At 36.3% G+C, this 26,345-nt stretch overlaps 1 protein-coding gene across 4 annotated transcripts; it reads right to left on the bottom strand.

Annotated features, from left to right (window-relative positions):
- Positions 1-1,433: 1,433 nt before the first annotated feature.
- Positions 1,434-14,418, bottom strand: LOC120427091 (protein translocase subunit SecA 2-like). 4 transcript variants are annotated; one of them, XR_008212121.1, is made up of 3 exons: positions 14,274-14,418; positions 7,912-13,242; positions 3,936-7,850 (listed from the first exon to the last, which is right to left on the bottom strand). XR_008212121.1 is itself a non-coding variant. In XM_052708207.1 (2 exons), the coding sequence occupies exon 2, from the start codon at positions 6,029-6,031 to the stop codon at positions 3,389-3,391; it is 2,643 nt and encodes an 880-aa protein (XP_052564167.1). In that variant the 5' UTR covers positions 6,032-7,850; positions 7,912-8,133; the 3' UTR covers positions 1,434-3,388. The 4 variants fall into 3 exon arrangements, 2 of the variants coding, with proteins under 2 accessions (XP_052564167.1, XP_039447873.1); XM_052708207.1 differs by lacking the exon at positions 14,274-14,418 and having other exon boundaries at positions 1,434-7,850; positions 7,912-8,133; XM_039591939.2 differs by lacking the exon at positions 14,274-14,418 and having other exon boundaries at positions 7,912-8,134.
- Between the last annotated feature and the right edge of the window lie 11,927 nt (positions 14,419-26,345).

Raw genomic sequence — 26,345 nt, forward strand, 5'->3', positions numbered from 1 at the left:
TTTTTAGAGCGTCAAAAGTGCTTCGAAAATTATTTTGTTTGAACTCAACCCTGAATTACTGAACTTTAAGGTTTTCTTAGATATTTTCTCTGAATTTGGTCTTATAATTATATGCTTATATTGGTTATCGGCGAGAATTTGGTCTTAGAAGGCGTAGATTGCGAGATAAAATTTAAATTTACATATCCACTTTCTAGAAGACAGAAAAAATCCCTAAAAGTCAAAAATTGAAAAAAAAAATCACTCCTTATTGTGAGCCAATCTAATTTTCAAAAAAGCTAAAAACTTGGCCTTCCCATTTGCAACAACTTTTCTGAAGACACCAAAGCTCTAAATGAACCATTTTTCGGGAAATAAAAAAAAATGCGGTTTGGCCAATTGTGCAATGTCTATGAAAAATCATCTAGACTTTAAAAAAATTATAGTGTTTTGGAATCGGGATGATGTCAGCTATTTCAATTAAAAATACATGTAAAATATCAATTAGAAAGATTGCAAAATTCTTTACAATTTTTGTTTTGTGACATTGTTGATCCGAACCTTGGGTTTCCTTGCAAAGATTCAAAATTAGTGTTACAGTTCAGACTCATTTATCCGAAGCCTACAATTTTGATTATCCGATGGTTTGTTAGGAACTTGAATATTGTTGTCCCATTTTATTTTTTCAAACATCAAAATCGAGTTCTGCAAACCTCGTTCGAGTAAAGAATGAATGGCTGATTGCCTGATATTTTAGCACTGCTATTTCAATTTATTTTTTTGTAATGAAACCCCCACAAGTTTATATTGAGAATGAAATGATGACTTTTTAAGAAATAATGATTCAATTTATTTTTAATGATTTTGCTTTAAATTTTATTGGAAAATAAAAGTAATTCTAAATCAGTTTCCTATTTTCATTGTTTTTTTTTCATTAAGATATTTATGATTTAATTCATACAGTCTAGACTCGATTATCCGAAGGCCTTGGCAAAATTTCACTTCGGATAATCGAAACTTCAGATAATCGAATCCCAAAAATATTTTTTTTTTCGTTGTCTTATTTTTGGTTGTCGAGTTTAAGTATGACCACTTAACTACTCTAAATTGATTTAGAATTTTTAAATCCAAGATGGCGGCCAAAATGGTGATGACGGAATATTGAAATAAAGGCATTTTTTAGTTTAATTGGCAATCAACCATTCAAATTTGACTAAAATATCCATTCTCATTTCCCCCATCGCAGAGCTCGAATTTGATGTTATAAGTAAGAAAATACGAAAAACATTTTTTTTTGTTCATGATTCGATTATCCGAAGTTCCATACAAACCATCGGATAATCGAACTTTGGATAATCGAGTATTGACTGTATTTCAAACATAAAGATGGAAAACAAAATTGAAAATTACATCAAACTATTCAAATCTGATTGCTGTTCACAACACACAATCAATTACGTAGCGAACCAGAGAGTATCAATATCACTCCCCTCAACCCACTTCGATTAACTTTTATTATGCGGTTTTCCCTTTGACAGTTTTCACAAACCACATAATTGAAATCGAATTGTGGTGGTGGTGCACTTACCGACCCTGCCATTACCGCAAGTGTGGTGTTCACAAACATGTCAGTTGGCGTGTCATTACGAGCAATAGTAGGCGGTGCCCACCTGTCGTCACCCCAGCGCTAGCAGACAGGTTGTAGCAGGCCGCGAACGTGTTTCATAAATTGAAAATAAATATATACACTCAATCACACTAGGCAGCACAGCAGCGCCTGCTTCGATTTCCTCCTGCACGGTGTCACTTTGATGTGGCGTTGGGTTGGTTTGGGTATTTGGAGCTAATAGTTTTCAGGTGATTTTACGAACATGGCTTCAACACTGAAATTAATGTCGGTGGTTTAGGAGTCATTATGATTTGCACTCAGCTGCTATTCAAAATAAAACAAATGACTGCTGTTAAATTAACCAATTGACGATCGATTATTCAATTAAATTAAGCAACGTTCATAACTCATAGCATGCTGCGTTCTCAGCAAACGGCAGCGCCTTAAAAGGCTTCTGATGCAGCAAGTGTTTCCCATCATCAGTCACAGCGACCGCTGCCATGGGAACCGCCAAGTTAGCCTTGCACTTCCGCTGTGTCGGAACTGGGTGTGAGAACTTCACTTTTTTATCGCCGCGTATTGAGAGCTTCTAATGACGTATGACGCGAGCAAAATGGCGCCTAATAAACATCTCAAAGCTGAAATTTAATTAAACGCATAATTTAATTGCATCTCATCTCTCATCCGCAACCCACCCGGGACAGACTCCTTTTGTGGGTTGGATCCTGCGGTGGCGATTAAGTTTTCGCTTCGTCGGACAAATTGTCCGCCGAGTGGCGTAAGTTTTTCCCGGTCGTTTTATTCCAGTGCATCACGGGTGCTGCTGCTGTGGCGCGCTTGGTTGATGTTTTAATAAAATATTGTTACTTTTTTATTAATCTAATTAAGCTGCCACAGCGAAATGATGCTGCCATAAATCAGACGAATCAGCTCGTGTAGGGTGCAGGGTGGGATTCAGGGGGCATGACATTTTTATACTGTCATCCCTTTAAATTCATTATCCTGGTTGGCGACAACAATCGAACTTAAATTGGAAAATTTAACATTGTCATAAAAAGCAACCATCAATTTCAATCCAAGCATGCTAGGGTGAAGGGCTCCAAAACTCAGTGACTACTTGATGTCCTCATCGGACGCGCCCTTTAGATTGTGACTTGTCCGACAAATCGAATCGAATTAAAACAAATTAGATCGAATTAAGCAAATTTTCCACGACCCTGTCTGCGGTTCAACAGTTTCCGCTGAGTCAAAGGGTCTGGCTACGGGTAGATCACGACTTTCGGTGGAAAGAGGCAAAATAAAAACCACGAGACGCCATATGGTCCGAACCGAAAACTGGTTGATATTTAAAGTTTTATTTATTTTCAATGAATTTATAACTGTATCGTTGGCTGGTAATTACCGTCCAAATTGTCCACTTGATCGTGATGCCGTCGTGTTTTTTTTTTATTTCCTTTCCGCAGACTCAAAGCCAACGTCTGAAATTGCGGTGGAATTTTTGGTGGCCAGCATGTCGGCCTTAAACCGGGCTGTTTGGTCGGGGCTTCGTATCAAACATTGCAAATGAGTGGTGGAAAAGCGAAAACGCGAATATAATCATAATTTAATAATTACTGCTTCCCAATTGACTCGGCTGCACTTTTGCGACTAATTGTTTGTCATATTTGTTGATAGGTTGACTGGGTCGGGGTGAGGGTTTTTTGGACTGTTCGGCAAACAAGTTTATGTGGAATATTTAATTTTATTATTCTTTTTCATTTGATACATTTACTTTTAGTATAATATGTCACTGTTTAAAAATTACTTTTTCTCACAAAATGATTTCAAGTATTCCATTGTCAGCTCATGATTTTTCTGTGCTTGTTTTATGTCGGCTGCCAATTTTTCATTTGTTTTCAACGACTTTATTGTTCTATCCTTGTCGAGGATTTTATACGAATAGCCTGAATCAATTTTTGTTTCAGGCTCCATTTCCGGCAGATCCTTTCCGGACACAATCAATTCGTAACTTCCCTTGTTATCTTTTCTAGCAGTGCGCCCTTTAATTTGAATCTCCTCTTTTACATCCGGCGAGAAAAAAGTTTGAATCACGTGTACGCCGCCATTTTTCTCTACGACCACGCTGGATTTAAAGTCCACTCCACGTCCCATTTGACGAGTGGCCAGCGTGACCGTTTTGGCAACGCCTGCTTCGTTAATAAATTTAACACGCTCGGTCGATTTTGTGTTGTTAGTTAGGATATTTATGCGATCAAATTTGGAAGAATATTCTTTGTGGAAGTTTTCTAACTTTTCATCGGTTTCAAAGAAGATAATAACGGCACGATTTTCTGCTATTTCAGTGTAAGTATGTCGGTAGATTTCGTTCATCCATGACTCTACAGCGATATTATAATGAAAATCCTCTTCTTCATCAAAACGCAAGTTTGAGCAACCAAAATAAGACGGCATAAAAGATTGCTGTTTTATTTTGTACAGATTTTCAATGGCATCTCTTTCGTGAGTATTAAGATCGTTTAATGTGCCTGTCACTCCTAATATCAAAGGATAGTTTAGAGGCAAAAGAGCATAAGAAATGGCTCCACAGCTGATTGAAAAATAGCCATAATTGTCTTCGTCATCTATTTTAGGGACAAAATCAGTTCGCTTTAGTTGAAAGTAATAGAAGATATTATAATAACCATAACTTGTTCTGTTTGAATACTTCCCAGTACCATTCATGATATGAATGGTTTCTTTTTCACTTAGTCTGAATTTGGATTTATTTAAGTCTTGATATTGTTTAGTTTCCCATGCACATTTTACCATTTGCTGTAAATGTTCATCAAAAAGAATTTTATTTGAATACAACGTCCGTTGGAAACCATCATTACATTCTTTTAATAGTTCGTATGGAGATTCTCTGATAAATGTGTGAAATTCTTTGAGATTCTTGAATGCGTCTGAAGCAAGCATTCTTTCTTTGCAGTGTTCCAATTCATGTTCATACATACATTCATTAACTATTTTCCAAACTTGTTCCTGTATCAAGTATAATTCTGGGACCGTTGGTCGAACAGCGGGAAAATAGCATTTACCGTAAAAATCTTTTGTAAAAAACACATCTGCTTCATCTATCAACAAAATTGATTTGTCTCTGGTGGCATCAGCTACTGCGAGGGATGGTTGAACTTTATTTAACAGTTGATTCACTATTAACTCTCTTATACCGACACGTTTGCCAGTATTGTCATTTGTTCTTAAAGTAATTAATTTATTTGCCATTTTTTCAAATGTGTTGTATTCAATATTATCTTTGATTTCTAAAACCTTAAAAAAAGTCACAAAATCCAACAGATCTCTCTTAACTAAATAACAGTTGTAGCAAACAATATCAATTAAATGTCCAGTTAGCGCCAGAATCGCAGCTGTTAGTGCAAGAACGAGTGATTTGCCTTGTCCAGTTAAAATTTGCGCAAAATGTTTTCCCACCCCCTCTTCAACCGTATCAGCGCTTAACATTCTCAATACACAGAGTACTTGAATACAGTGCGGTTTAAAGTATCCCACTGTACTGGAAACATCTTCAGATACTTGGATAGTCCAAACGGCAGCTACTTTTGCCAAAATAATTGGTAGAGAAAGTTGCTTAAACTGTGAATTCCAAAACTTAAAATGAATTTGCTTTACGGATTCTTTCACTTGTTTTGCCACAAAAAGAACTCTATCTACATGCTCTTTTCCCATCGAACCTTCCATGGTTTTATCAAAATGTTCGCAATATAAATTGTAAGCTTTCCGTAATAGATTACTATCATCATTTTCATTAAGTTTTTCGAATAGTTCCAACGCATGATCAGTACTCATCTCATTTTGTTTTCGAATGTACCAAAACGATTCTTTTATTAAACTGATTCGAGTTGTAAAATCGCTATTACTGGAGCTATTTCCCACCACGCTAACAAATGGATTAACTCTTTCTTCGTAAAACCGATCAAAGGAAACATAATCCGGCTGTTCAGCGAGATAAATGAGTGAGCTTCTGATAGCAGAGATCAGACTACTAGATGTTGACATTTGATCCTTTGCAGAAATAATGTTGTTTGGACTCCATTCATTTTTACCCAACTGAATTAGAATGTTGGATAGCAATGTGTTAATTACGTCAATAGTGTAGTGCTTTGGAGGTGGATCATGAGCATCAAGAAAATCGTTCAGTTTGATTACGCGGTATGTTGCGTTGTCAGAGTCACTCCATTTGTTTTCAACCACTTGCAAAATAGAGGTATCAAGACATTCAGTTTCAGTGATCGCAACTTTAACAAACCAATCGAACCGAACTTCACCCAAATCGATGATAAAGTCGTTATATGTGCGGCAAAAATTTACTATTTCACCAGCACCAACACCCTTTCCAAGGGCAACCAAAACGATTTCCAACAGTTTGTCACAAATTATTTTCATTTCGGGCAAATCAATTTTCCCGGCAGCTCAGTAATAATCTCATTCCTACACCTCCAATAACCACTGAAAACGTCGATCAAATCCCGAAAGTAATTGGACGATTCAAACCCAACCCGACCGACGACATCCAGTTGGCCATGGAGTACGCGTTTCTCAACGGTTGCGTTGCAGTCCTGCTTCAGCAGCTGGATTGCTTGGACGATAAAGCGACCTAGAGAATGGCTGATCACGCGCACCGTCTCCAGCTGAGCATGGCCTGCTTCGCGAACTAACTTGGTGTAGTTCTGCAAAATGTCCCCAAACAGATCCAGCTCTCCACCGTGTTTGATCGCGGCATAGGGCAGCACATTCGATAGGACGTCGTCCAGCATGCAGTACCAGATGAAAATTTCGTTTGAAACTGCGAGATGATTTTTGGGCTTGCTGAAAGTTATCATTTTTTTCGCACTTTCCAGAATGCCTCGATAAGTTGGTGTTTTTGATCTATTCAGTAACGACACACTGTAATTGAATGGATTGATGTTACCATGCGTTAGTTTGAAATGCTTGATCAATTTGAAGATAAAATAATACTCAAATTCTAGACACCGATTTAACGGCTGTTCATCTTTCCATTTTATAGATCTTAGTGGATACCATCCGTTTTCGTCACTAGTAATAAGTTTGTTGAACTCAATACCAGCCTTATTAGCAATACTAATTATAACTTCTTCCAAACTTTTGCAAAGAAAGAAAAATATAGGTTTCGTAAAACACACTACCCCTCGGGTTTCTTCAATCTTTATACCTTCCATCAAATGATTCCAACAAGTCATAAAATCATGCAATGGTTTTTGAAATATTTCCTTATTTAAAAAGGAAGCAATGTCTTTGAAAAGTTTAATATCTTCACTGCTAACCAACATCATGCGCTCTTTACACATTGACCGTAAAACAGTTTGTAAAGACTCTGGAGAACCATCTATCAAAGTATTCGTGAAAAAAACATATGTCTGCTGCAGTAGTTTCTCCAACTCATCATTCAAGCCTAATTTTTGGTCTTCTCCTTGAATTTTAAATGCTGCGAACCATTTATCTCTTTTCAGTACTGTCTCCTCTAGTTGAAATAGCTCCTTTGAAAAAGACTTTAACTCTTCGGTCACAATGTTGTTGGTACTAATTTCCCTGCACAGATTTCGATAGCTCATCCGGCCACTATTGTTCAGCATGCTCGCTATCCGCACCAGTTGTATGTAATTGTTGGCATGTTTATCATTGAAAGCAGATTTTTCAATGGCACTTTCGATGGCTGGAATCAACCTCTTCCGTAGACTGTCCCGCGCCTCCCGCAAACCATCGCGATAGATGCACGTGATTCGTAACTGCTCAATCAGCACTTCCTTCGCTTGCGCAAAATTGCCACAATCGTCAAGCTGCTCGGGGTGTTCAAATTTCACTGCAGCTATAAAGTTATTTTCCGTTGTCATGATGCTGCCCTCACTGTGCAGCTTTATTTCCAGTTTGACAAAGGTAAATCGCGCGGAATAGTTGAGCTGGTCGATTTTCTTTTCGGATGAAGCCTTTTTCTTGATGTACTGCGTGCGATTAGGGTTGTATAATGCTCCGATCTGGGCCAGGCGAGGTTCGATTGATGAATCACATTTTATGGCAGGCTTGGAACTGTGCGCTTCGCCGTTTTTATCACACTTTTTCACTGGTATGATCCACGAGTTTAATTTTGAAGTTGAATTTGTCTCTTCATCTTGATTTGAATCACTGCCGAGGCAGAGTGTATCAGTTCCATTGTTTAAAGAATTAACTGTGGTCATTTTGAGTATTTCTAAAATTAATGATTATTTTAATAAAAGAATTTTGCATTAAAACGGCAAATCAGATCTCACTTTTGGAAAATTCCACAAGCACTGTCGATAAGTTATTCTCAACAATTCAAAATTATCACACCATACATCCTTGCTAGTCACTGGTAAAACAAGAAATGAGACCTAAATGCATGAACGCTAGCTTGAAACCGCAGCATCAAAATGCTTGTCAAGCAAAATTGATATGCAAATAAGACGCGAATGAAAAAGTGAATGCTCACCAACACATGGAAAAAGTTCGGATAGTGTTACTTCTCGCGAGATATTTCAGTTTGTTGCTTCGACAGCACTTTGTTTATCTGTGTTTGTGCTCATTATGTCCCATACGGCGATTTAAAAAAAGATCATGTTTTACCTTCAGAAAGTTATCTATCCATCAACTTTATTCAGATAGAAACAAATGAAGTTGGATTCTATAAACTTCAACGACTGCCAAGCCGATAAAAGAATCGAATGCTAAAAGCTTATAATTTGGAAGTCGTTGCATTCATTTTGATGTTCTGTGTCAGTTCTGACTACCCGATTTCCCGCATGTGGCCCGATTCATTTAATGCGACTTCATAATAATAATTAATCATGTAGATAGTGGCTGGGTCAAATGGTTGTTGTAGACTTTTCGGATAACAAATGAGTAATGAGCAAGGTTCTTTGCGTTTACATTTTATTTACAATTTTGTGGTCATCATATTTTTTTTAAATATAATTTTTTAAAATAAATATTTGTGACTTTTTTTTTTGTTTAAAGCTCAGGCATTCAATTATAGTTAAAAACAACTTAATTTTCAGTTAAAAACTCACTTTTCCTTGCTAAAAGATTTCATATATTCCATTGTTAGCTCATGATCTTTCTGTGCCTGTTTAATTTCAGCAGATAATTTTTCATTTGTTTTTAAAGACTTATTTTTCCTATCATTGTCGAGGATTTTATAAGTGTAGTTTAAAAACAGTGGTGTTTCAGCCTCCATCACCGGTAAATCACATTCGCATACAATCAATTCGTAACTTCCCTTGTTATCTTTTCTGGCGGTTCGGCCTTTAATTTGAATCTCCTCTTTTACATCCGATGAGAGAAACGTTTGAATGACGTGTACGCCGCCATTTTTCTCCACCGTTACGCTGGACTTAAAGTCCACTCCACGGCCCATTCGACGAGTAGCCAATGTGACCGTCTTGGCAACGCCTGCTTCGTTAATAAACTGATCACGCTCGGTCCCTTTAGTATTGACGGTTAAGACATTCACGCGATCAAATTGCGCTGAATATTCTTTACGAAACTTTTCCAACTTTTCATCATCTTCAAAGAAGATGATAACGGCACGATTTTTTGCTATTTTTGTGTACGTATGTCGGTAAACTTGGTTCAGCCATTCATCTACAGCGTATGAGCAATGGAAATCCTCTTCTTCGTTGAAACACAAGTTTGAACAACCGAAAAATGAAGGCATAACAGATGATTGTTTAATTTTATAGAGATTTTCGATTGCAAATTTTTCATGAAAATTAAGATCAGTTAGTGTACCAGAAACTCCCAATATCAGAGGATAGTTCAAAGGCAACAGTGCGTATGAAATTGCACCGCATTCTATGTTTAAATACCCAAAATTTTGCACGTCTTCAATTTCGGCAACAAAATTGGTTTCCTTTAATCTCATGTAGTTAAAAACTAAATAATAATCCCATTTATAGTTATGCTTAAACTCGCCCGTTTCATCCATCATACATATTGTTTTATTGTCATTCAGCTTAAACATTGACCAGACTGATGCTGAATGTTTGACTTCCCAAGCACATGTTATCATTCTTTGTAAGTGCTTATTTAGCAGTGTTTTATTTGTATACGTTTTTCTTGTTAAATTACCATCAATCGTTTCTAGAAGTTCCTTCATTTTGTCAATTCTAAATTGGTTGAACTCTGCACGATACTCAAAAGCATCTGTTTCAATGAATTCTTGAGTACGTCTTTGGACATCAGCTAAAGAAACATTATTATTTATCAAGTTCCAAATGTACTCTTGAATCGTGGCTAATCCAGGAATAACTGGACAAACAGCAGGCATATAACTTTTTCCATAAAAAGCTTCTGTAAAAAATACATCTGCTTCGTCGATTAACAAAACTGAGTCTTCTGTACAATTATCTTTTGTCATAAAAGGGGATTGTGGTTTATCTAATATCATATTATTGACCAAATCTCTAAGGCCAACGCGCTCGCCATTGATGTCTGATGTTATCAATGCATTTGCCATACTGTCAAATGTTTTGTATTCAATATTTTCATTCACTTTTAAAGCTTTGAAAAAATGATCAAATTCCGTCTCATCTTTCTGGACTAAATATGTATTGTAACATACCAAGTCAACTTTATGACCGGTAAGAGCTAGAATTGTTGCTGTTAGTGCTAAAACAAGTGATTTGCCTTGTCCCGTCAAAACTTGTGCAAAATGTTTTTCTACTCCTTCTTTAATCTGATCGGCACTTAACATTCTCAGTACACACAGCACTTGAATACAGTGGGGCTTAAAGAAGCCTACTGTACTGGACACATCTTTAGACACCTGGATAGACCAAATGGCAGCAAGCTCTGCCAAAATAATTGGCAAAGTATGTTGTTTAAACCGTTGACTCCAATGCTTAAAGTGAATTTGCTGTACAGATTTTAGATTTTTTTGAATAATGAATGAAATTTTTTCGGTGTGTTGCTTTCCCATTGTTATCTTCATAATTTTGTCGAAACGATCACAATATATATCGTAAGATTTTTGCAAAAGGTTTTTATCAACATTTTCATTCAGATTGTCGAACATTTCCAACGCATAATCGATACTCATCTCATTTTGCTTTCGAATGTACCAAAAAGATTCTTTGATCAAACTGATACGACTGAAAAACTCACTGTAATTTGTACTATTTTCCACCACGCTTACGAATGGATTAACTCTTTCTTCTAAGAAACGATCAAATGAAACGTAGTCGGGTTGTTCATCAAGGTAAATCAATGTGCTTCTTATGGCAGAGATTAGACTACTGGTTGTTGCCACTTGGTCTGTTTCTGAGAGATCTTGATTTGGGCCCCAATCTTTTCTATTCATCTGAATCATTATAGTAGAAAGCAATTTGTCAATGATATCAATAACGTAGTGGTTTGGCGGAGAATCGAAAAAATTGAGAAATTCTTCAATTTTGATTACACGATAAGTTGCATTGTCCGAGTTTTTCCACTTATTATCGATCATGCTTAAAACGGACGAGTCAACGTTATTCTTTTGAACAGTTTCTTTTTTTATGAACCAATCAAATTGAACCTCTCCCGAATCAATAATAAAGTCATTAAACACACTTCCCAAGAGCTACTGCTATTATTTCCACCAATTTGTTACAAATTATATCCATTTCAGGCAAATTCATCTTTGACGGCAGCAGAGCTATAACCTCATTCCTACACCTCCAATAGTCACTGAAAACGTTAATAAAATCTCGGAAGTGATTTGAAGATTTAAACCCAACCCGGCTGTTGACATCTAGTTGGCCGCGGAGCACTCGTTGCTCAATGTCTGAGTTGCCATCTTGTTTTAAAAGCTGAATTGCTTGGACGATGAATCGTCCTAAAGAATGGCTAATCACGCGAACCGTTTCCAGCTGATCATGGCCTGCTTCTCGAACAAGTTTTGTATAGTTTTGCAAAATGTTTCTAAACAGGTCAAGCTCGCCTCCGTGTTTTAATGACGCAAAGGGCAATACATTTGATAAAACTTCGTCCAGCATACAATACCAGATGTAAACATCATCGGAGACCTCAAGATGATTCTTGGACTTGTTGAAGAACATTCTCTTGGCGCTCTCAATAAAGTTTCCATACGCTGATGTTTTTTGTCTATTTAGCAGGACTACGCTGTAGTTGAATGGGCGAATTGCGCGGTTTGTCAATTCAAAATGTTTGAGCAGCTTGAAAATGAAATTGTATTCATGTTCTAGGCATCTACTCAAAGAGTTGTCTTGTTTCCAAGTGATAGCTTTGTTAGCATACCAACCATTGTTGTCACTTATTAGCAGTTTACTTTTCTCAATATCAGTCTTGTTAGATATTTCAATGATAACTTCTTCTAAGCTTTTACATAAGAAAAAATAAATTGGTTGCGTGAATCGAACAACTTCTTTAGTTTCGTTAATCTTTATCGAATTCACCAAATTTATCCAACAAATAGTCAAATCCTTCAAAGGTTTTTCAAAAATGTCCTTATTCAAAAAAGTACACATATTCATGAATAGCTTTATATCTTCACCGCTGATTAGTGCAATGCGTTTTTCACATGCGCTTCTTAAGAAGTTTTGCAAACATTCTGGGGCACTTTCCACCATTGTGTTTCGGAAACGCTCAAAGCTTTGTGGTAACAATTCGTCAATTATTTTACTTAAATCTGATGCTTTGTCTTCTATTCGAATCCCGAAATTGGTGAACCACTTTTCTCGTTTAATTGTTGTCTCTTCCAGCTGTAAAAGTTCTTTGCTAAATGTTTTCATGTTGTCGGAAATCGTCTTATTCATACAAATTTCTCTACATAAAGAGCGATAGTTTAGCTTTCTACTATTTTTCAACATATTTGTTATCTTTACTAGTTGTATGTAATTGTTGGCATGTGTTTGATTGAATGCAGAATTTCGTATGGAATTTGCAATGGCTGGAACTATCCTTGTCCGTAAGTTGTTCCGAAGCTCCATCAAATCATCTCGGATGATTTTCGTGATTCTCAGTTGGTTGATGAGCACTTTTTTTGCTTGTTCAAAATCGCTGCACTCGTCAAGTTGTTCGGGATGTTCTAGTTTCACTATGGCAATGAAATTGTTGTCCGTTGTCATAATACAGCCTTCGTTGTGTAGTTTGATCTCCATGTTGACAAATGTAAACCGAGCAGACAAGTTCAACTGGTCGATTTTCTTTTTGGTTTGAACTCTTTTCTTAATGTACTGCCTACGATTGTGGCTGAAGAATTTACCTAATTGCGCAAAAGTTGCTTGAACGGGTGGAACACTTTGTTCGTTGAAGTTTGAAGTGTGTGCATCGCAAACAGAAACATGACTTTCAGCTGGCATTTCCCTTGAGGAAATATATTGATTTGATACGATTTCCTCGTTGTGTAGCATAGAATTGGGCTCAAATTCACGGTTTTGTATTTTTTCGGTATTTTCATCCAGGGTCGAAACCAAAGTTTCTGAGCGGGAGGATCCAGAAGAAAAAATGTTCTTCTTTTTCTTCTTCTTCGAGGGTAAGGATCCTCTACCACGTACGTATCTGTTTTTATGCTTTTTACCGGTTTTTGATGAGGTTGTATCAAACGAAGCCATTTTTATTGAAATCTAAAAAAGGTAAACATTGCCAAAATAAGATATTTACGTTACATTTTTTTTTTCAAAAGATCTGGTTCGGATTATATTTGGTAATGATTAAGCTAGATAGTTCAAATGTGTATTGCATGGCGAATCTGTACTGGTAAAAAACTCTTCAATAGTGCTTAAAAGTGGAGAGTAACTAATACTATTTTTTTAAATGAAATATTGTTTTATTTGACCTTGATTCCTTTAAATTACCAAATAATTTAAACTTCAGTAACTAAGTGAAATTCTAATTCATTAATGTCAATTACTACACCCAAAACTGGGCAGTATTCGTCCGAGAGAATAATGGACTCGGGCCGAGAGAATAGTGGTACCATTTAAGAACACAGAGAACACAGCTCGAGATGGGCGAGAAAATTATTCCCTCGAGCTTCATTTGCAAAAAAAGGTTCATCCGCCAAAACAAAAAGTGTCAACTACGGCAATCAAACCGGAGACCTTTGACAAACTAACCCAATGACATAACTGCCTCGGCCACCACATAGAGGTTAAAAGTCAGTGTATGACACTTGTTGGAGATTTATTGTTTCATTTAACGAATGAACACATTTGTTTTGATGGTGTTAGTTGGTAGCATTATTATTTCGAATCTGGCACTGAGCCCTCAATACATTTTGTGGGAAAGATTCTCTCGACTTTGAATTGCTATTAGTTCCACTGCACTTATTTTTTTAATTTACAACAAAAAGGGAACTGTACTATTAAAATATTTTTTTTTAATGTTTTAACAGAAAAACCAAAATTAAATTATAAAATGTCTAGACTCGATTACCTGAATTTTTCGGAAAATTTCAACTTCATACTTCAGATAAGCTCAAATATGAGCTCTAAGGCGAATTTAATTTTTTTTAAATCAAAATAGAAGCGAACAAATATTGAGAAAATAAATTTCGTAATGTAACGCGCAATCAACCACTCAAATTTGGCTAAAATGGGGTCGTAGAGCTCGCATACATACTTTTGAAGTATTAAAATGAATAATTAACACATACCCGCAAACTATTTCAACAAATTCACAATTACTTTAACCGCCACACTCGGAAGTGAAACCAGAACTAATCGACTCTTGATTTTTATGATAGACTTGCGTTGCACAATGCGCTGACTCAAAATCAACAAACTCTTGAAAGCTAATTTCAAGTTCAATTTCACTGGAGCTGCTTTTTAAGAACAATTTAACGTAAGAGCCAAGGAAATCTACAACAAATACGTTATTTTCTTAAAAAACGACAGGTAAAGGGAATACTGTTGCTACTTGTAGTGATCTCTTGACACAATTGCCGTTTGGCCTTACATTAGTCATATATGCCATTTTTACTCTGCAATCAACTTGATTTTTTTTGTATTTTACAAATATAATTCTGTTTTTAAAAAAATAGTAGTTATTAAAAAAGTCACCTTCACATATTTTTATCAATTTACATAGTTTTTCGCGACTAGAGATCATGAAGAAAGCAGTACGAGACAGTGATAGTGGTATCACCCTCTTGAGCATTTCTTGAGTGCTTGGTATACAAAGGCTATGGCGTTTTTAATATTACGACCCTACAATTTCTACTTTCTAACTCGTTAATAGTAATTTGTTAAAAATTTCCTTTTTCTCGAATTTATTTATAATCGGTAGTTATAATACAATAGGTAATTGTAAATCAGGTATATGAAAGGCATTCACGAATTTGGAAGGCTCTTAAACATTGTTAATCTCAGTAAGACTTAAGATTATTAAGAAAATGGAAGCAATTTCTAAGAACGAAAATTATTTCTACAAAGTATCAATTTACACTAATACTTGTAAGAAAATAGATCAGCTGCATCATGATTCAAAAAAACAAAAGAACAGCGAACTGTCTCCTATAGCGGGTGATTATAACTCAAATTTGTTCCCTTCTTTGGACGATTCTCTAAATTCACTATCGTTAAAATACGAAAAGCAACTGCTCAGTAGCTGCGGCAGGCAGTGGATCTGGAAGGAGTATCCCACACTGAAAAAGATCGACCAGTTGAATCTATCGACTCGCTTTGCGTACGTCAACATGGACATTCGGCTGCACAACGAGGGTTGCCTCATGGCGACGGAGCACAATTTCGTGGCCCAGGTGAGAATCGAAGATTCGGCACTGCTGGACGGCGTGGGTGAGTTTGAGCAGGCTCGAGCGATTTTGATTGATCAGTTGAGAGTAGTGAAGGTTATCAGGGATGATTTGCGGGATGAACGAAACGAGCTGCGAGGTCAATTTGTGGAGGTTGTTAAAAGCGCGATAGAAGTGTCAACAACTGTTTGTTTAGAGTTATTAAAGATTAAGGAAAATTTAGTGAAGAGTGAAAACCTGAACTATAGAAGACTGTGTAGAGAAATTTACTTCAATCGAAAAGTGTCAACGAATATTAAGATATTTGCGAAGCAACTGCTCGAGTTGGAGGAAAAAACACTAAAAAGAAGCAAATGGTTTGCGCGATTTGAGATTGAGTCAGAAGAGCAAAATGAGAAAAGTTTGGAGAAAGAACTGACGAATGTTTTAGAGGAAAATATCGATGCTTATAGAAGGAGGTTAGTCAAAGAAGCTCCAGAATATTTCAAAAGCATTTTGGAAGAAGTTGAGGATACTAAACTGATGCTGATCAACATGGAAGACGTGCAACTGTTTAAAGATTTGAAAAATTACCTGAATCAAAGTATTTTTAAAAGTCCGTTGAACGATTTTGTTAAGGGTTGGGCTCACTCTCCAGGTCGTCTAAATCCCATATTACTTCAGATTTGTAAAAGTTTAGAAGAATTGTTAGCCGAGATTAGAAAAAGAACTGATGTTCCCTATCAAGAGTTGTTGATTAGTGATTCAAATGGGTGGCATCCAGCAAATTTGATACAGTGGAAAAAAGTTGATCATTTTACAGTTTGCTTGGAGTACGAATATCGATTTATCTTTCAACTTTTAGATAATTTTAGTACAGCAAAAGATAAGTTATTTTATTACTCTCCATCAGTGCTGACCATATCCAGCAAATCTGCTTTTATTAATGAGTCAAAACGAAAAGTTAGATATCAGCGTAGTGCAAAAAATTCGTTGAAAATTTCCGATGAAATTTACATTTGGTACTGCATGCTAGATCACGTTCTGGCGAATGTTTTCTCAGCAGCGGAAGTTAAAAGTGGTGGAAATTTTGAACATTTTAGGCCGTTTTTCCAGCGCTACACAAATCTCATACGTGAAGTAGGCCATGATCAAGTGGATGCAGTTCGCAGGATTAGCCACGCATTGGCGCGTTATGTGGTCCAAGTAGACTGGTTTCAAAAACACGTCCGTGGGAAACTGAACGGTGAGGAGTTTCAGCGCCAACTTGATTTATATTTGGGGGCTTCGTCGGGAATTGAGAACTTTTTGCGGGAGATCGAAGTTAAGAGTAATGTTTGCTCATTTTTGATTGGCATTTGTGATTTGCAATGTAATAATTTGGAGTTGCCTGGAATGGAGTTACAGATCGAATTATTCTTAGAAATACATGAGGTTGTATGGAATAAAAATGAATCAGTTTTAAATTTATTAGCATTTTATGGAGCCATCAGTAATTTAGCAAGAAGTATTGGAAGTCTTAAATTGAAATGGTACTGTAAAAAGTTTGAAGATGATGATTGCGTCTCTAATTCGTATGAAATTGTTGATAACAGGCTGAGAAATACTGAGTATCAAAGTTATCAAGTAATAAATCCTACAGAAGTCATCAAGTCTGTCAAAAATGTCCCAAATCATTATGCTATAGATGCGATCAATTCGGTTCTTTCTTTAACTTTACAGCTACTACGAAAAGAAACCTGGAAATCTTCCAACGTCGTTTTAACCAAATTTCAGCAAATATCGTCAGCAACTGACTTATTAGTTGAGTTGCAAACTGTCCTAAAATACTTAACAAAGCAGGCTGATTTCATTTCCTATGATGTTTTCTATGAAAGTTTCACTGAACCATTCCGCAATGCAGTTGAAACCAGTTCTTCGACCATGTGTTTTACAAGGCAGTTAAAAGAAGTTGAAAAGCATTTAATCAAGTCAATAAATTTGAATGAAAAGCAAACTACACAACTGTTGATGAAAGAAGAAAACTTAAAGAGCGTGGAGTATTTCATAATTGCAGGTTATTGTTTATTCATTATTAGAATAATTTTGCTTAACATTTTCGAAATTTAGTGATCATTAAAGCAACTGGAGTGATTTATTTAAAATAAAGTTGGCGCAAACATTGCTGACGATTTCCATTTTGAATTTCTTAAGCAAAAATGTCGAAAAGAATAAGCCAGGCAATAAAACTCATAAGTTACATCGAGGGCCCTCCGCCGGATTGACTTGGAAGCGCGCACGGTTCGGCCTATTTTCGTATACGAAGTTTTAAAAATGCATTAATATTAATTATAATAACATAAATGATAAGCAGTGGCACACACACACATTATGTTAAGTGAGGAAAAGCCTTAATTCAACGTAAATTCAGCGCTAATGAACATGTGAAAATGGTTGTGCGCAGCCTGGTTGGGAAAATCGGAACATGGTTTGGGGGGCAAAACAAAAAGGCTGTTTACGGTTATTTACTGCCCCGGTAGAGGGAGTTGAGGGCGTGTCGATTTGTGGTGGGTTAAAGTAGTGACATCAACATAATAATATCTGTAGCGAAACTGAATAAAGTATGAATTATAATGTAAACTAAATGTTGTCTTTTATTCTCCGATTTTTCTTTGTTTGATCATATAGAATACAATTTGGACTCGATTATTAGAATTTCTTGGAAAAATCTCACCCCTGATTATTCAAATTAGATTTTTTTTACGTCGGTTTATTTTTTGATTGTCGAGCTCAGGTAAGACCTCTTAACTACCCTAAAGTTATAAAGAATTTTCAAATCCAAGATGGGGGCCCAAATTGCAATGATGAAATATTGAGAAAATGCATTTGGTATTTTAAACCATTCATGTTTGGAATTCAGATGAAGTTCCATTATACGAATTCAAAATTTTAATGTTTCATAACACCAAATGCATTTTCTCAATATTTCATCTCCGCCATTTGGGCCGCCATCTTGAATAATCAAATTTGGACTGAATATGAATAATTTCTATAGTATAGTCTGACTATAGTTAATAAAAATCGTAATATTTCTTTTTATCACACATTCATTAAAATCCAGAAATTTAAACACTCAGTCCGGTTACCAAGACAACGCCCGACAACACATCGCAGTAAGCCGCAACTTTTCAACGGATTCCAAGCTAGCACCTCAGTCTCATCGCACATCAGAAATCGCGAGAAAAAAAAATCCAGAATGCACTGCGCTGCACCACATGTGCAAACCGAACCGAACGCACGGTCCCAAGAATGGACACAGCCACAGTGTGGTTGGAATGTGGAAAATGTTGTCAAAAAATTCCTGACCAACAACCGTGCCCGAAATAGGTGCTAATTTTCGGTTCTTTCGGGGTTAGAACGAGCGGAGCATTTTTTTCGGGATTGTCTGAAACAAACACGTGTCGAAGTGGCATGGAATGGGAAATTTGCAACAATTGTGTTCACAGAATTTCAGTACCAGCTCGTGAACAAGATTTTAATTGCTTATCTCGTCGCCAGACCAGCATTTAAATACCGTGCAATAATTGAAATCAACATGCAACCATCGTTAATTTGTATTTGCTGAGGGGGGTTAATGAAAGTCTAACGACAGACTCGCCGGCGACGATTCTTCTGAGATATTCAAATTCATGCCCCCACTTTTTGCACGCGCAGATCGCAGTAGCCTTTGAACTTGCCGCCGTGTGGCCGTTGCCAAGCCAACCAGCAGTCGAGTGCGCGCGCGACAAAAACGAACTGGACAGAAAAATGTCGCCTGCTTGGATGTGCCTGAAGCTCTCTTCCTCGTGAACGAACGAAATTGGCCAATTTGCTAACACTGGAATCGAAACAATCGCAGTGTGTGCGGCCACGATGACCGCCGGCGCGACCGGCTAACCCAGTAGACCCAGTGAGGCGGAATACTTTGCATACTGTCTGCGCCGAAGAAGGGATAATTTGTCTGAAGAGAGGGAATTCCATTCGCCAAATACATCAAATAATCCCACTGGGAAGGGATGACCTCGCCGGAGCAGTTGCGGATTGCGGGCACAAAGTATGTTAAATACTTCCCGTTTCTTTCGCGAGAACCGGTAAACGGTTCTTCAGCTGACAGCTCACCGTAACGGTATGCAACTTTGACCTGCAAAACACTAAATCCTTCAAAGGACAACGCAACCCCCTTCCCTCATCAAACGCCAATAAATTACGTCAAATTAACGATTATTTATGTGCACTCTGTGATCGGCACCCTTCAACGCATCCACCGCCTGCTGATATTGACAACGCGACCGTTACGATGACACTTATCCCCCGATATCGATCGCAGCAGTAGGCTGTAGTGACTCCCGCCCACATCAAAGCATGCTGCTGCGGTATCCAGCTGATGGTGAAATGTGCCACTCTTTCGGCATTAAATGAATTTTAATCAATACCGCGAGCACACATCCAAGTGACCGTTGAAGCGCAACCACCACCGAATTGAAAACTGTGTGCCGCCCGTAAATGAAATGACAAATTACTGACGAGTGAGTCGAGGGAAAAATGTTATCATCCGAACCGGTGGCGATAACTTTTAATGAAAATTTATGTTTAATTCGATTTCCAAATTGATGCCGCGCGCGTGGGACCATAAATTACGAGTTGTCCACCATCGTTCAACGTAAAGCGTAATCGGAGAAAGTTGGCGACCAAATTGGAGTAACTTTACAATTGATTAACGAGATGTGTACGCTAATGTGATAATCGTAAAAAGCGACCCCAAATTAGAGCAGAAGCAAAAACAGAGTAGGCGTTGATGAGTATGAACCAGATTAGTGAAAAGACACAAGGAATGGGAGGTCACAGCAGGCCGTGCGGACCAAGGTATGGTCGGTTGTAGGTATGGAGCAAAAAGAAAAAAAACGGTCAGAGCAACCGGGAAGAGTTTGTGGCAGGTCGCGAATCCGATCGATATTCTGTAACGAAGCTGTTGTGGTTTGCATGGTGTTATGTTTTGATAATTTAAGCAATGGAGAGGCAACTTTATGGTCAAAACGTTAAACAACTTGGATTAGAACAAAAAATGAATCAGGCCATTTTAAATTTGTGATTTTTAAAATGCGCAAAATATTGTTTTAAAATAGCTATGAAAGTTTAATTTATTAACATTTGAATCGGATCTGAAGGAAATGTTAAAATTAAAAGCTTATAGGGAAACCCAAAGTCGGATCAAACATTTTGAATAAAGACAAATTACAGAGATTTTTTACAAGCTTCGAAAAAAAATCACAGAACTACATGTACAGAAAATTAAGGCATAAAAAATCACAAAAGTACTTTTTGATAGTGAACTCAAATTTACATCTCATTTTTTTGAAAAGTTAAAAAAAAAATAAAAATGAAAATATCCGTAATTCTCCAAAGCTCAACTGTTGGAGTTTTTAGTCCACTACAACATAGAAAAAAATCATAATCATAATTTACTACTTTGGCGAAAACACCAAACCGCAAATTCATTTAAACATAACATTAGAAACATAAGAAAAGTTGACTAATAAAAAAATAAAGTAAAAATTGTACTTGAAATTCTATAAATGCTCTCTATATTTTTTCTCGTTCTTTCCAATACAATTAAGGATTTAGAATTAATTGGCCACAAGTAGTGTTGAAACAATGTCTATTTATGCAAAGAAAATGAAAAAAGAAAACAAGACATTGGAACAGATAATAGAGATTAGGAATAGACATAGGGTAGGGTAGTCATCAATGAGACACTTTTGGTTTTCAACTTTCAACGATTTTTCTAATTTTTTCATCAGCATGTCTTAATGAGCTTTTAGTTGCATTATCTTTCTTTTAATGTGTTCTATCATTGACCAAAATATGAGATCGATCCGACTTCTACAGCCAGAGTTATTCAACTGTCTCATTGTAGACGCACTTGGCAGGAACAATGAGACAGCTGGGGAACAATGAGACACTCTACGAAAATCAACATTTGTCTAGCAAAACATCATGTTTTTGTATTGTTCCATTGCAGGTGACTTGCCTTGAACATTTTAGAGCAATTTTTCCAACATGAAACTTTTAATAACAAAAGTTACACTAAAAAGTATTTAAATTTTGTAAAATCCATATATTAATACCAAATAACTTTGTATTTTTGGTTAAATGAAGTTTAAACTCTATAAATATGCCAAAAATCACTTTTAATTCATGTTTTGAAAGATTTCCATCGATTTTGAAAAGTTTATTTAAGAAAAATCAAAGTGTCTCATTGTTACCCATGGGCTGAAATGAGTGGGGAACAATGAGACAGTCCTGGATTCTGAGTGTATTCTAAATTTTGGCCAAATGTAATGAAAGGACATTGAAGCCCAACTCAATCCCTATGGAACGTCGAAAGAAATTTGAAGAAATATTAGTTTTGGTGTAAATGGCAGCCTACGAGCGAAAAAGTATTTTTTGTCCATGATTTACTTCTACACCCCAGAATCAAACATTTATGAATTACTTTTCAAGGGAGCGTCCATAACCAAAGCCACTTATATGGCAGACGTGTATCCAGTAGACACACCTTTCCCCCAAATATGAGCCTGATTGGTTGAAACTACGACTTGTGAGAGCCATTTTATCATTGTTCCCCGTGTCTCATTGATGACTACTCTACCCTAACATGCAAATGATAATGCTAGGCAAACCAAAAACTCACAAGATGTATGAATATATGATAAGAAAAACATTATTTAATCCACCTTTGGCGGCTTCTTCATATTTATACTTCTAGTAAATTCATCTTTAATCTTTCAATGTTTTATCTAATCTACTTCACTACTCATAACTTTTGATAAGGTTGCCAGATCTTCAATTTCTCAGGCTCATCAGAAAGGTTTTTGATTTCCCATCCAATGATGGGTCACATGAAAGCTCCAGCGTTTTCATGTAAACATCTAAGATCCGGCCTTAATAAAATGTATAAATTTCACTTAAGTGCTTATAACTTTTGATAGGGTTGTCAGATCTTCAATATTTTGGGTCTTTCAATTACCTTTCTTGCAAAAAAACCCTTTTTACAATCTTTTAGTGATTTGCCAGATTTTATAAATAAAGAAGTACAGTTTTTCTCAAATAAATGGGTTGAGCAATACATTACTAAGTAAATCACTATGATATTTATAAATGTGCAAATCCTCTGTCGTTCAAAAGAATTTATATAAATTGCAATGTGTTAAGTCATTGGTATTGGTTTAACTTTAGTGCGTCAAGCCTAAAAATAACAATATATTTCGTACTTCTTGTAACAATTTAAACTTTTGATTTTTACTTTTTAAATATCACAATATCACTGATCAATTCAAATAATGTCTATTTGTTTAGCTGAACAGAAATATTCTGCTTAAAATCAAAACTCGATAATATAAGCCAACTCTGCATCTCGCTCGCAAATATTCTCACAACCTTGTCCATTTAATAACTTCCATTGTCTCTCGCTCGTAGCCAGGCACGTATCAATCGCATTCATAAAAAAGCAAGAAAAAAAGATCTCTTCTCGATAAATTATTTGTCGCGATAAACGGAGCAACCTTCCGATCGATTGACGCGTAGAAATGCATACGAAATCGTTGCCAGGCCAACCCCGGTGACGGTCGCCGCGCAACGCATCCGTTCTCATAATGCGGCTTGCTGCGATTGCTGGTTCCAACCGCCGATGACAGTTGGAGAGACGCCGAAGAGAAAAAAACTTGTTGAATTGTTAATTATCCTCGAAGTGAGTATTGTCAAAGCTGGGGCAAAATTTCAGGGGGTTGAGGGTAGTGGGGGGAAAATATGTTTAAGCGCAGTTATTTATATTTTATTTTAATGAGAACCTCGGCCGAGAAGCCGTATGCTGGAATGCGATCATAATGAATTTATGCCGGGGAAATCATTGAGATTTAATTACATCGGAGCTAATAATTAAGGTTGGTCGCGAACCGGTTTGTCACATTTTGTCACACGATCAGCCATTGGGCAGCGCACTCGGTTTGCACATTAATATAATCGTAAAGTGCAAAGAAGGTGCGTTGCAATTAATAAAAATGTACGATTACCGGCAACACTGCTGCAGTGTTTGCAGTTTATCTATTACAGATGTAATCCGGCTGCAAGTGGTTCGATAGCAGCTGGCAAGCTGGATGATGCGATGCAGGCACGATTTTAAACGCAATTCAAAAATTAACTTAATAATACTAAAATGGAGCGGGGCTGCGTTAAAGAAGAATAAATAAGTGCGATCACCCGATGGTATAATAACTTTATGATAACGTTAACGACGTGGATGATGGTAATGGCGCTAAATAAGCTCTGTGTATGCATTTGGTTTGCAGAAGAAAGAATAAAGTACCATAAAATGGAAAAAAGAGGAAAATATGAAATTAACAGCAAGATTAAGCAAATGTGTGGCAAAAGTGGTGCTTTACATGCAAATGTTCTCCAGCAGCATCGGGTTCGGGTTGCATTGGCCTTTTTACTTAAGTCGAGAGTGCACTTTCCGGCGTGGCATGAGCAGAGCTAATAAATTTCCGTCAGGGTTGCCATGCCAGCAATATGGCGGAACGATAAAAGCGTCTTCGCAAGAATTTCCAACGCCAACGTGGGGAGTAGCCTCAGAAAAAAAACCAATTTGGTCTCAATCGTCGCCTACTTTGACCGGTAATGAATTCTATTAGAGCATCCCATTTCGTCGAAATGCAACGTTCTCTGCAAATGATCTAATTATAACAATTCGCCCTAAGCTAACTGTCATAATTGAGGCAATAAAAACTTTTACTTTTCCAGCTCGCGCACAACACAACGCAAAATTGATTTTTGCCCCCTTCTGGAACCCACACCTTTCCCGACTGTTTTTTTCATATGTGAAAAATTAATTAGATTTATGTTGTCATTAAAGACGTCCCGGGCACAAAAGTTCCAGTGCCAGCAATCGCAGGAGGCGCCACCACAACTTCCATATTCAATGCCACGCCAGACCATCCAGGAGAGCACTGGATATTATTACTGTCCTGCAGTAAGGGCATCTCCACCGACTCATGGCCTACTACCTAGTATCAGTTTTGACCGCGCGAACTCAGAATTGGTTCGGCTACCCTAACTTTCAACCGAAGCCAGAAGTGAGTAACTTCCGCGTAACTCTTCGACAGGGAAGAAGAAGTTGGTGTCTCGCAGGTTGGCGGTTTGAGGTCGAGGAGAATGTTCGAGAGTTCAGTCTGGGCGTAAAGTGCAATGATAGTGGCCTGGTGGTGATGTTTTTATTGCCTTGAAGGTGCGACTAGCACTCTGGGAAGGGATAAGTATGGAAAGAATTATTGGTTGTAAGGACGATAATTTTAGTGAGATGAAGACGGGAAAATATTTTCAAAAAATATGATTTTTTTAACTAGGAGTCTGTTGAATATCCCTTTTTAGAGTAAACCCATGGAGGTGCTTGGTTTCTTATACTTATTTTGTACTATTTATAAAAAATAAGCTCTTATACTGAAAATGAACTGAAATATAATTATGTAGATTGAGATGTGTTAAGCTGTAATAATATTCTTGATATTAAGGCGAAACACATCTTAACACATTTGGAGTTTTATTTGTTTTTATTTTGAACTTCTATAGTAAAAATCGTTTCAAAAAGCTTAAAAAAAGCTTACGCATTTCTTGAAGTTGGTAAGCAGCATTAAGGCTATTGCTTTAATTCCCTACTTCAAACAATCTCTTTAATTCATCTTCAGCTACAGCAGCATCGATTCCCGGCGCCATTGACCCAATAATCTCCCCCAGGAAAAGAGCAGCACTAAGCGCGGGAACTGGCCACCAGGATGAAAAATCAAAGTGAAAACCATGTTGGTGGCTTTCCGCGAGTGCGCTCAACCAAGAGAAAAGGATTTTATTACTTTTATTAGTTTCTTCAGTGATGGTCCAGTCCAAGGGATGCTGGCTGTGGTGACCTTCCTGCTCCTTCGACGACGATACATTCCGGCTTTCACTTTTCGCCTTGTGCTGCTTTTTTTCGGGCGGAAAAATCGCACACCCCTTTGGCACTCATTGGCAACATTTATCGCCCAGAGACATCGAGAAGATGACCGGAAGTAGACAGCGATGATACTTTCGGTTGGTGGAAGAAAATGATACAAAAATACAAAAATACAAAAATACAAAAATACAAAAATACAAAAATACAAAAATACAAAAATACAAAAATACAAAAATACAAAAATACAAAAATACAAAAATACAAAAATACAAAAATACAAAAATACAAAATACAAAAATACAAAAATACAAAAATACAAAAATACAAAAATACAAAAATACAAAAATACAAAAATACAAAAATACAAAAATACAAAAATACAAAAATACAAAAATACAAAAATACAAAAATACAAAAATACAAAAATACAAAAATACAAAAATACAAAAATACAAAAATACAAAAATACAAAATACAAAAATACAAAAATACAAAAATACAAAAATACAAAAATACAAAAATACAAAAATACAAAAATACAAAAATACAAAAATACAAAAATACAAAAATACAAAAATACAAAAATACAAAAATACAAAAATACAAAAATACAAAATACAAAAATACAAAAATACAAAAATACAAAAATACAAAAATACAAAAATACAAAAATACAAAAATACAAAAATACAAAAATACAAAAATACAAAAATACAAAAATACAAAAATACAAAATACAAAAATACAAAAATACAAAAAATACAAAAATACAAAAATACAAAAATACAAAAATACAAAAATACAAAATACAAAAATACAAAAATACAAAAATACAAAAATACAAAAATACAAAAATACAAAAATACAAAAATACAAAAATACAAAAATACAAAAATACAAAAATACAAAAATACAAAAATACAAAAATACAAAAATACAAAAATACAAAAATACAAAAATACAAAATACAAAAATACAAAAATACAAAAATACAAAAA

This window comes from Culex pipiens, chromosome 2, assembly GCF_016801865.2.
Source record: "Culex pipiens pallens isolate TS chromosome 2, TS_CPP_V2, whole genome shotgun sequence".
Lineage (NCBI taxonomy): Eukaryota > Metazoa > Arthropoda > Insecta > Diptera > Culicidae > Culex > Culex pipiens.

Excerpts from the sequence above, each read along its gene's own strand:
- LOC120427091 (XM_052708207.1), bottom strand. The coding sequence starts at position 6,031 with ATGAAAATAATTTGTGACAAACTGTTGGAAATCGTTTTGGTTGCCCTT.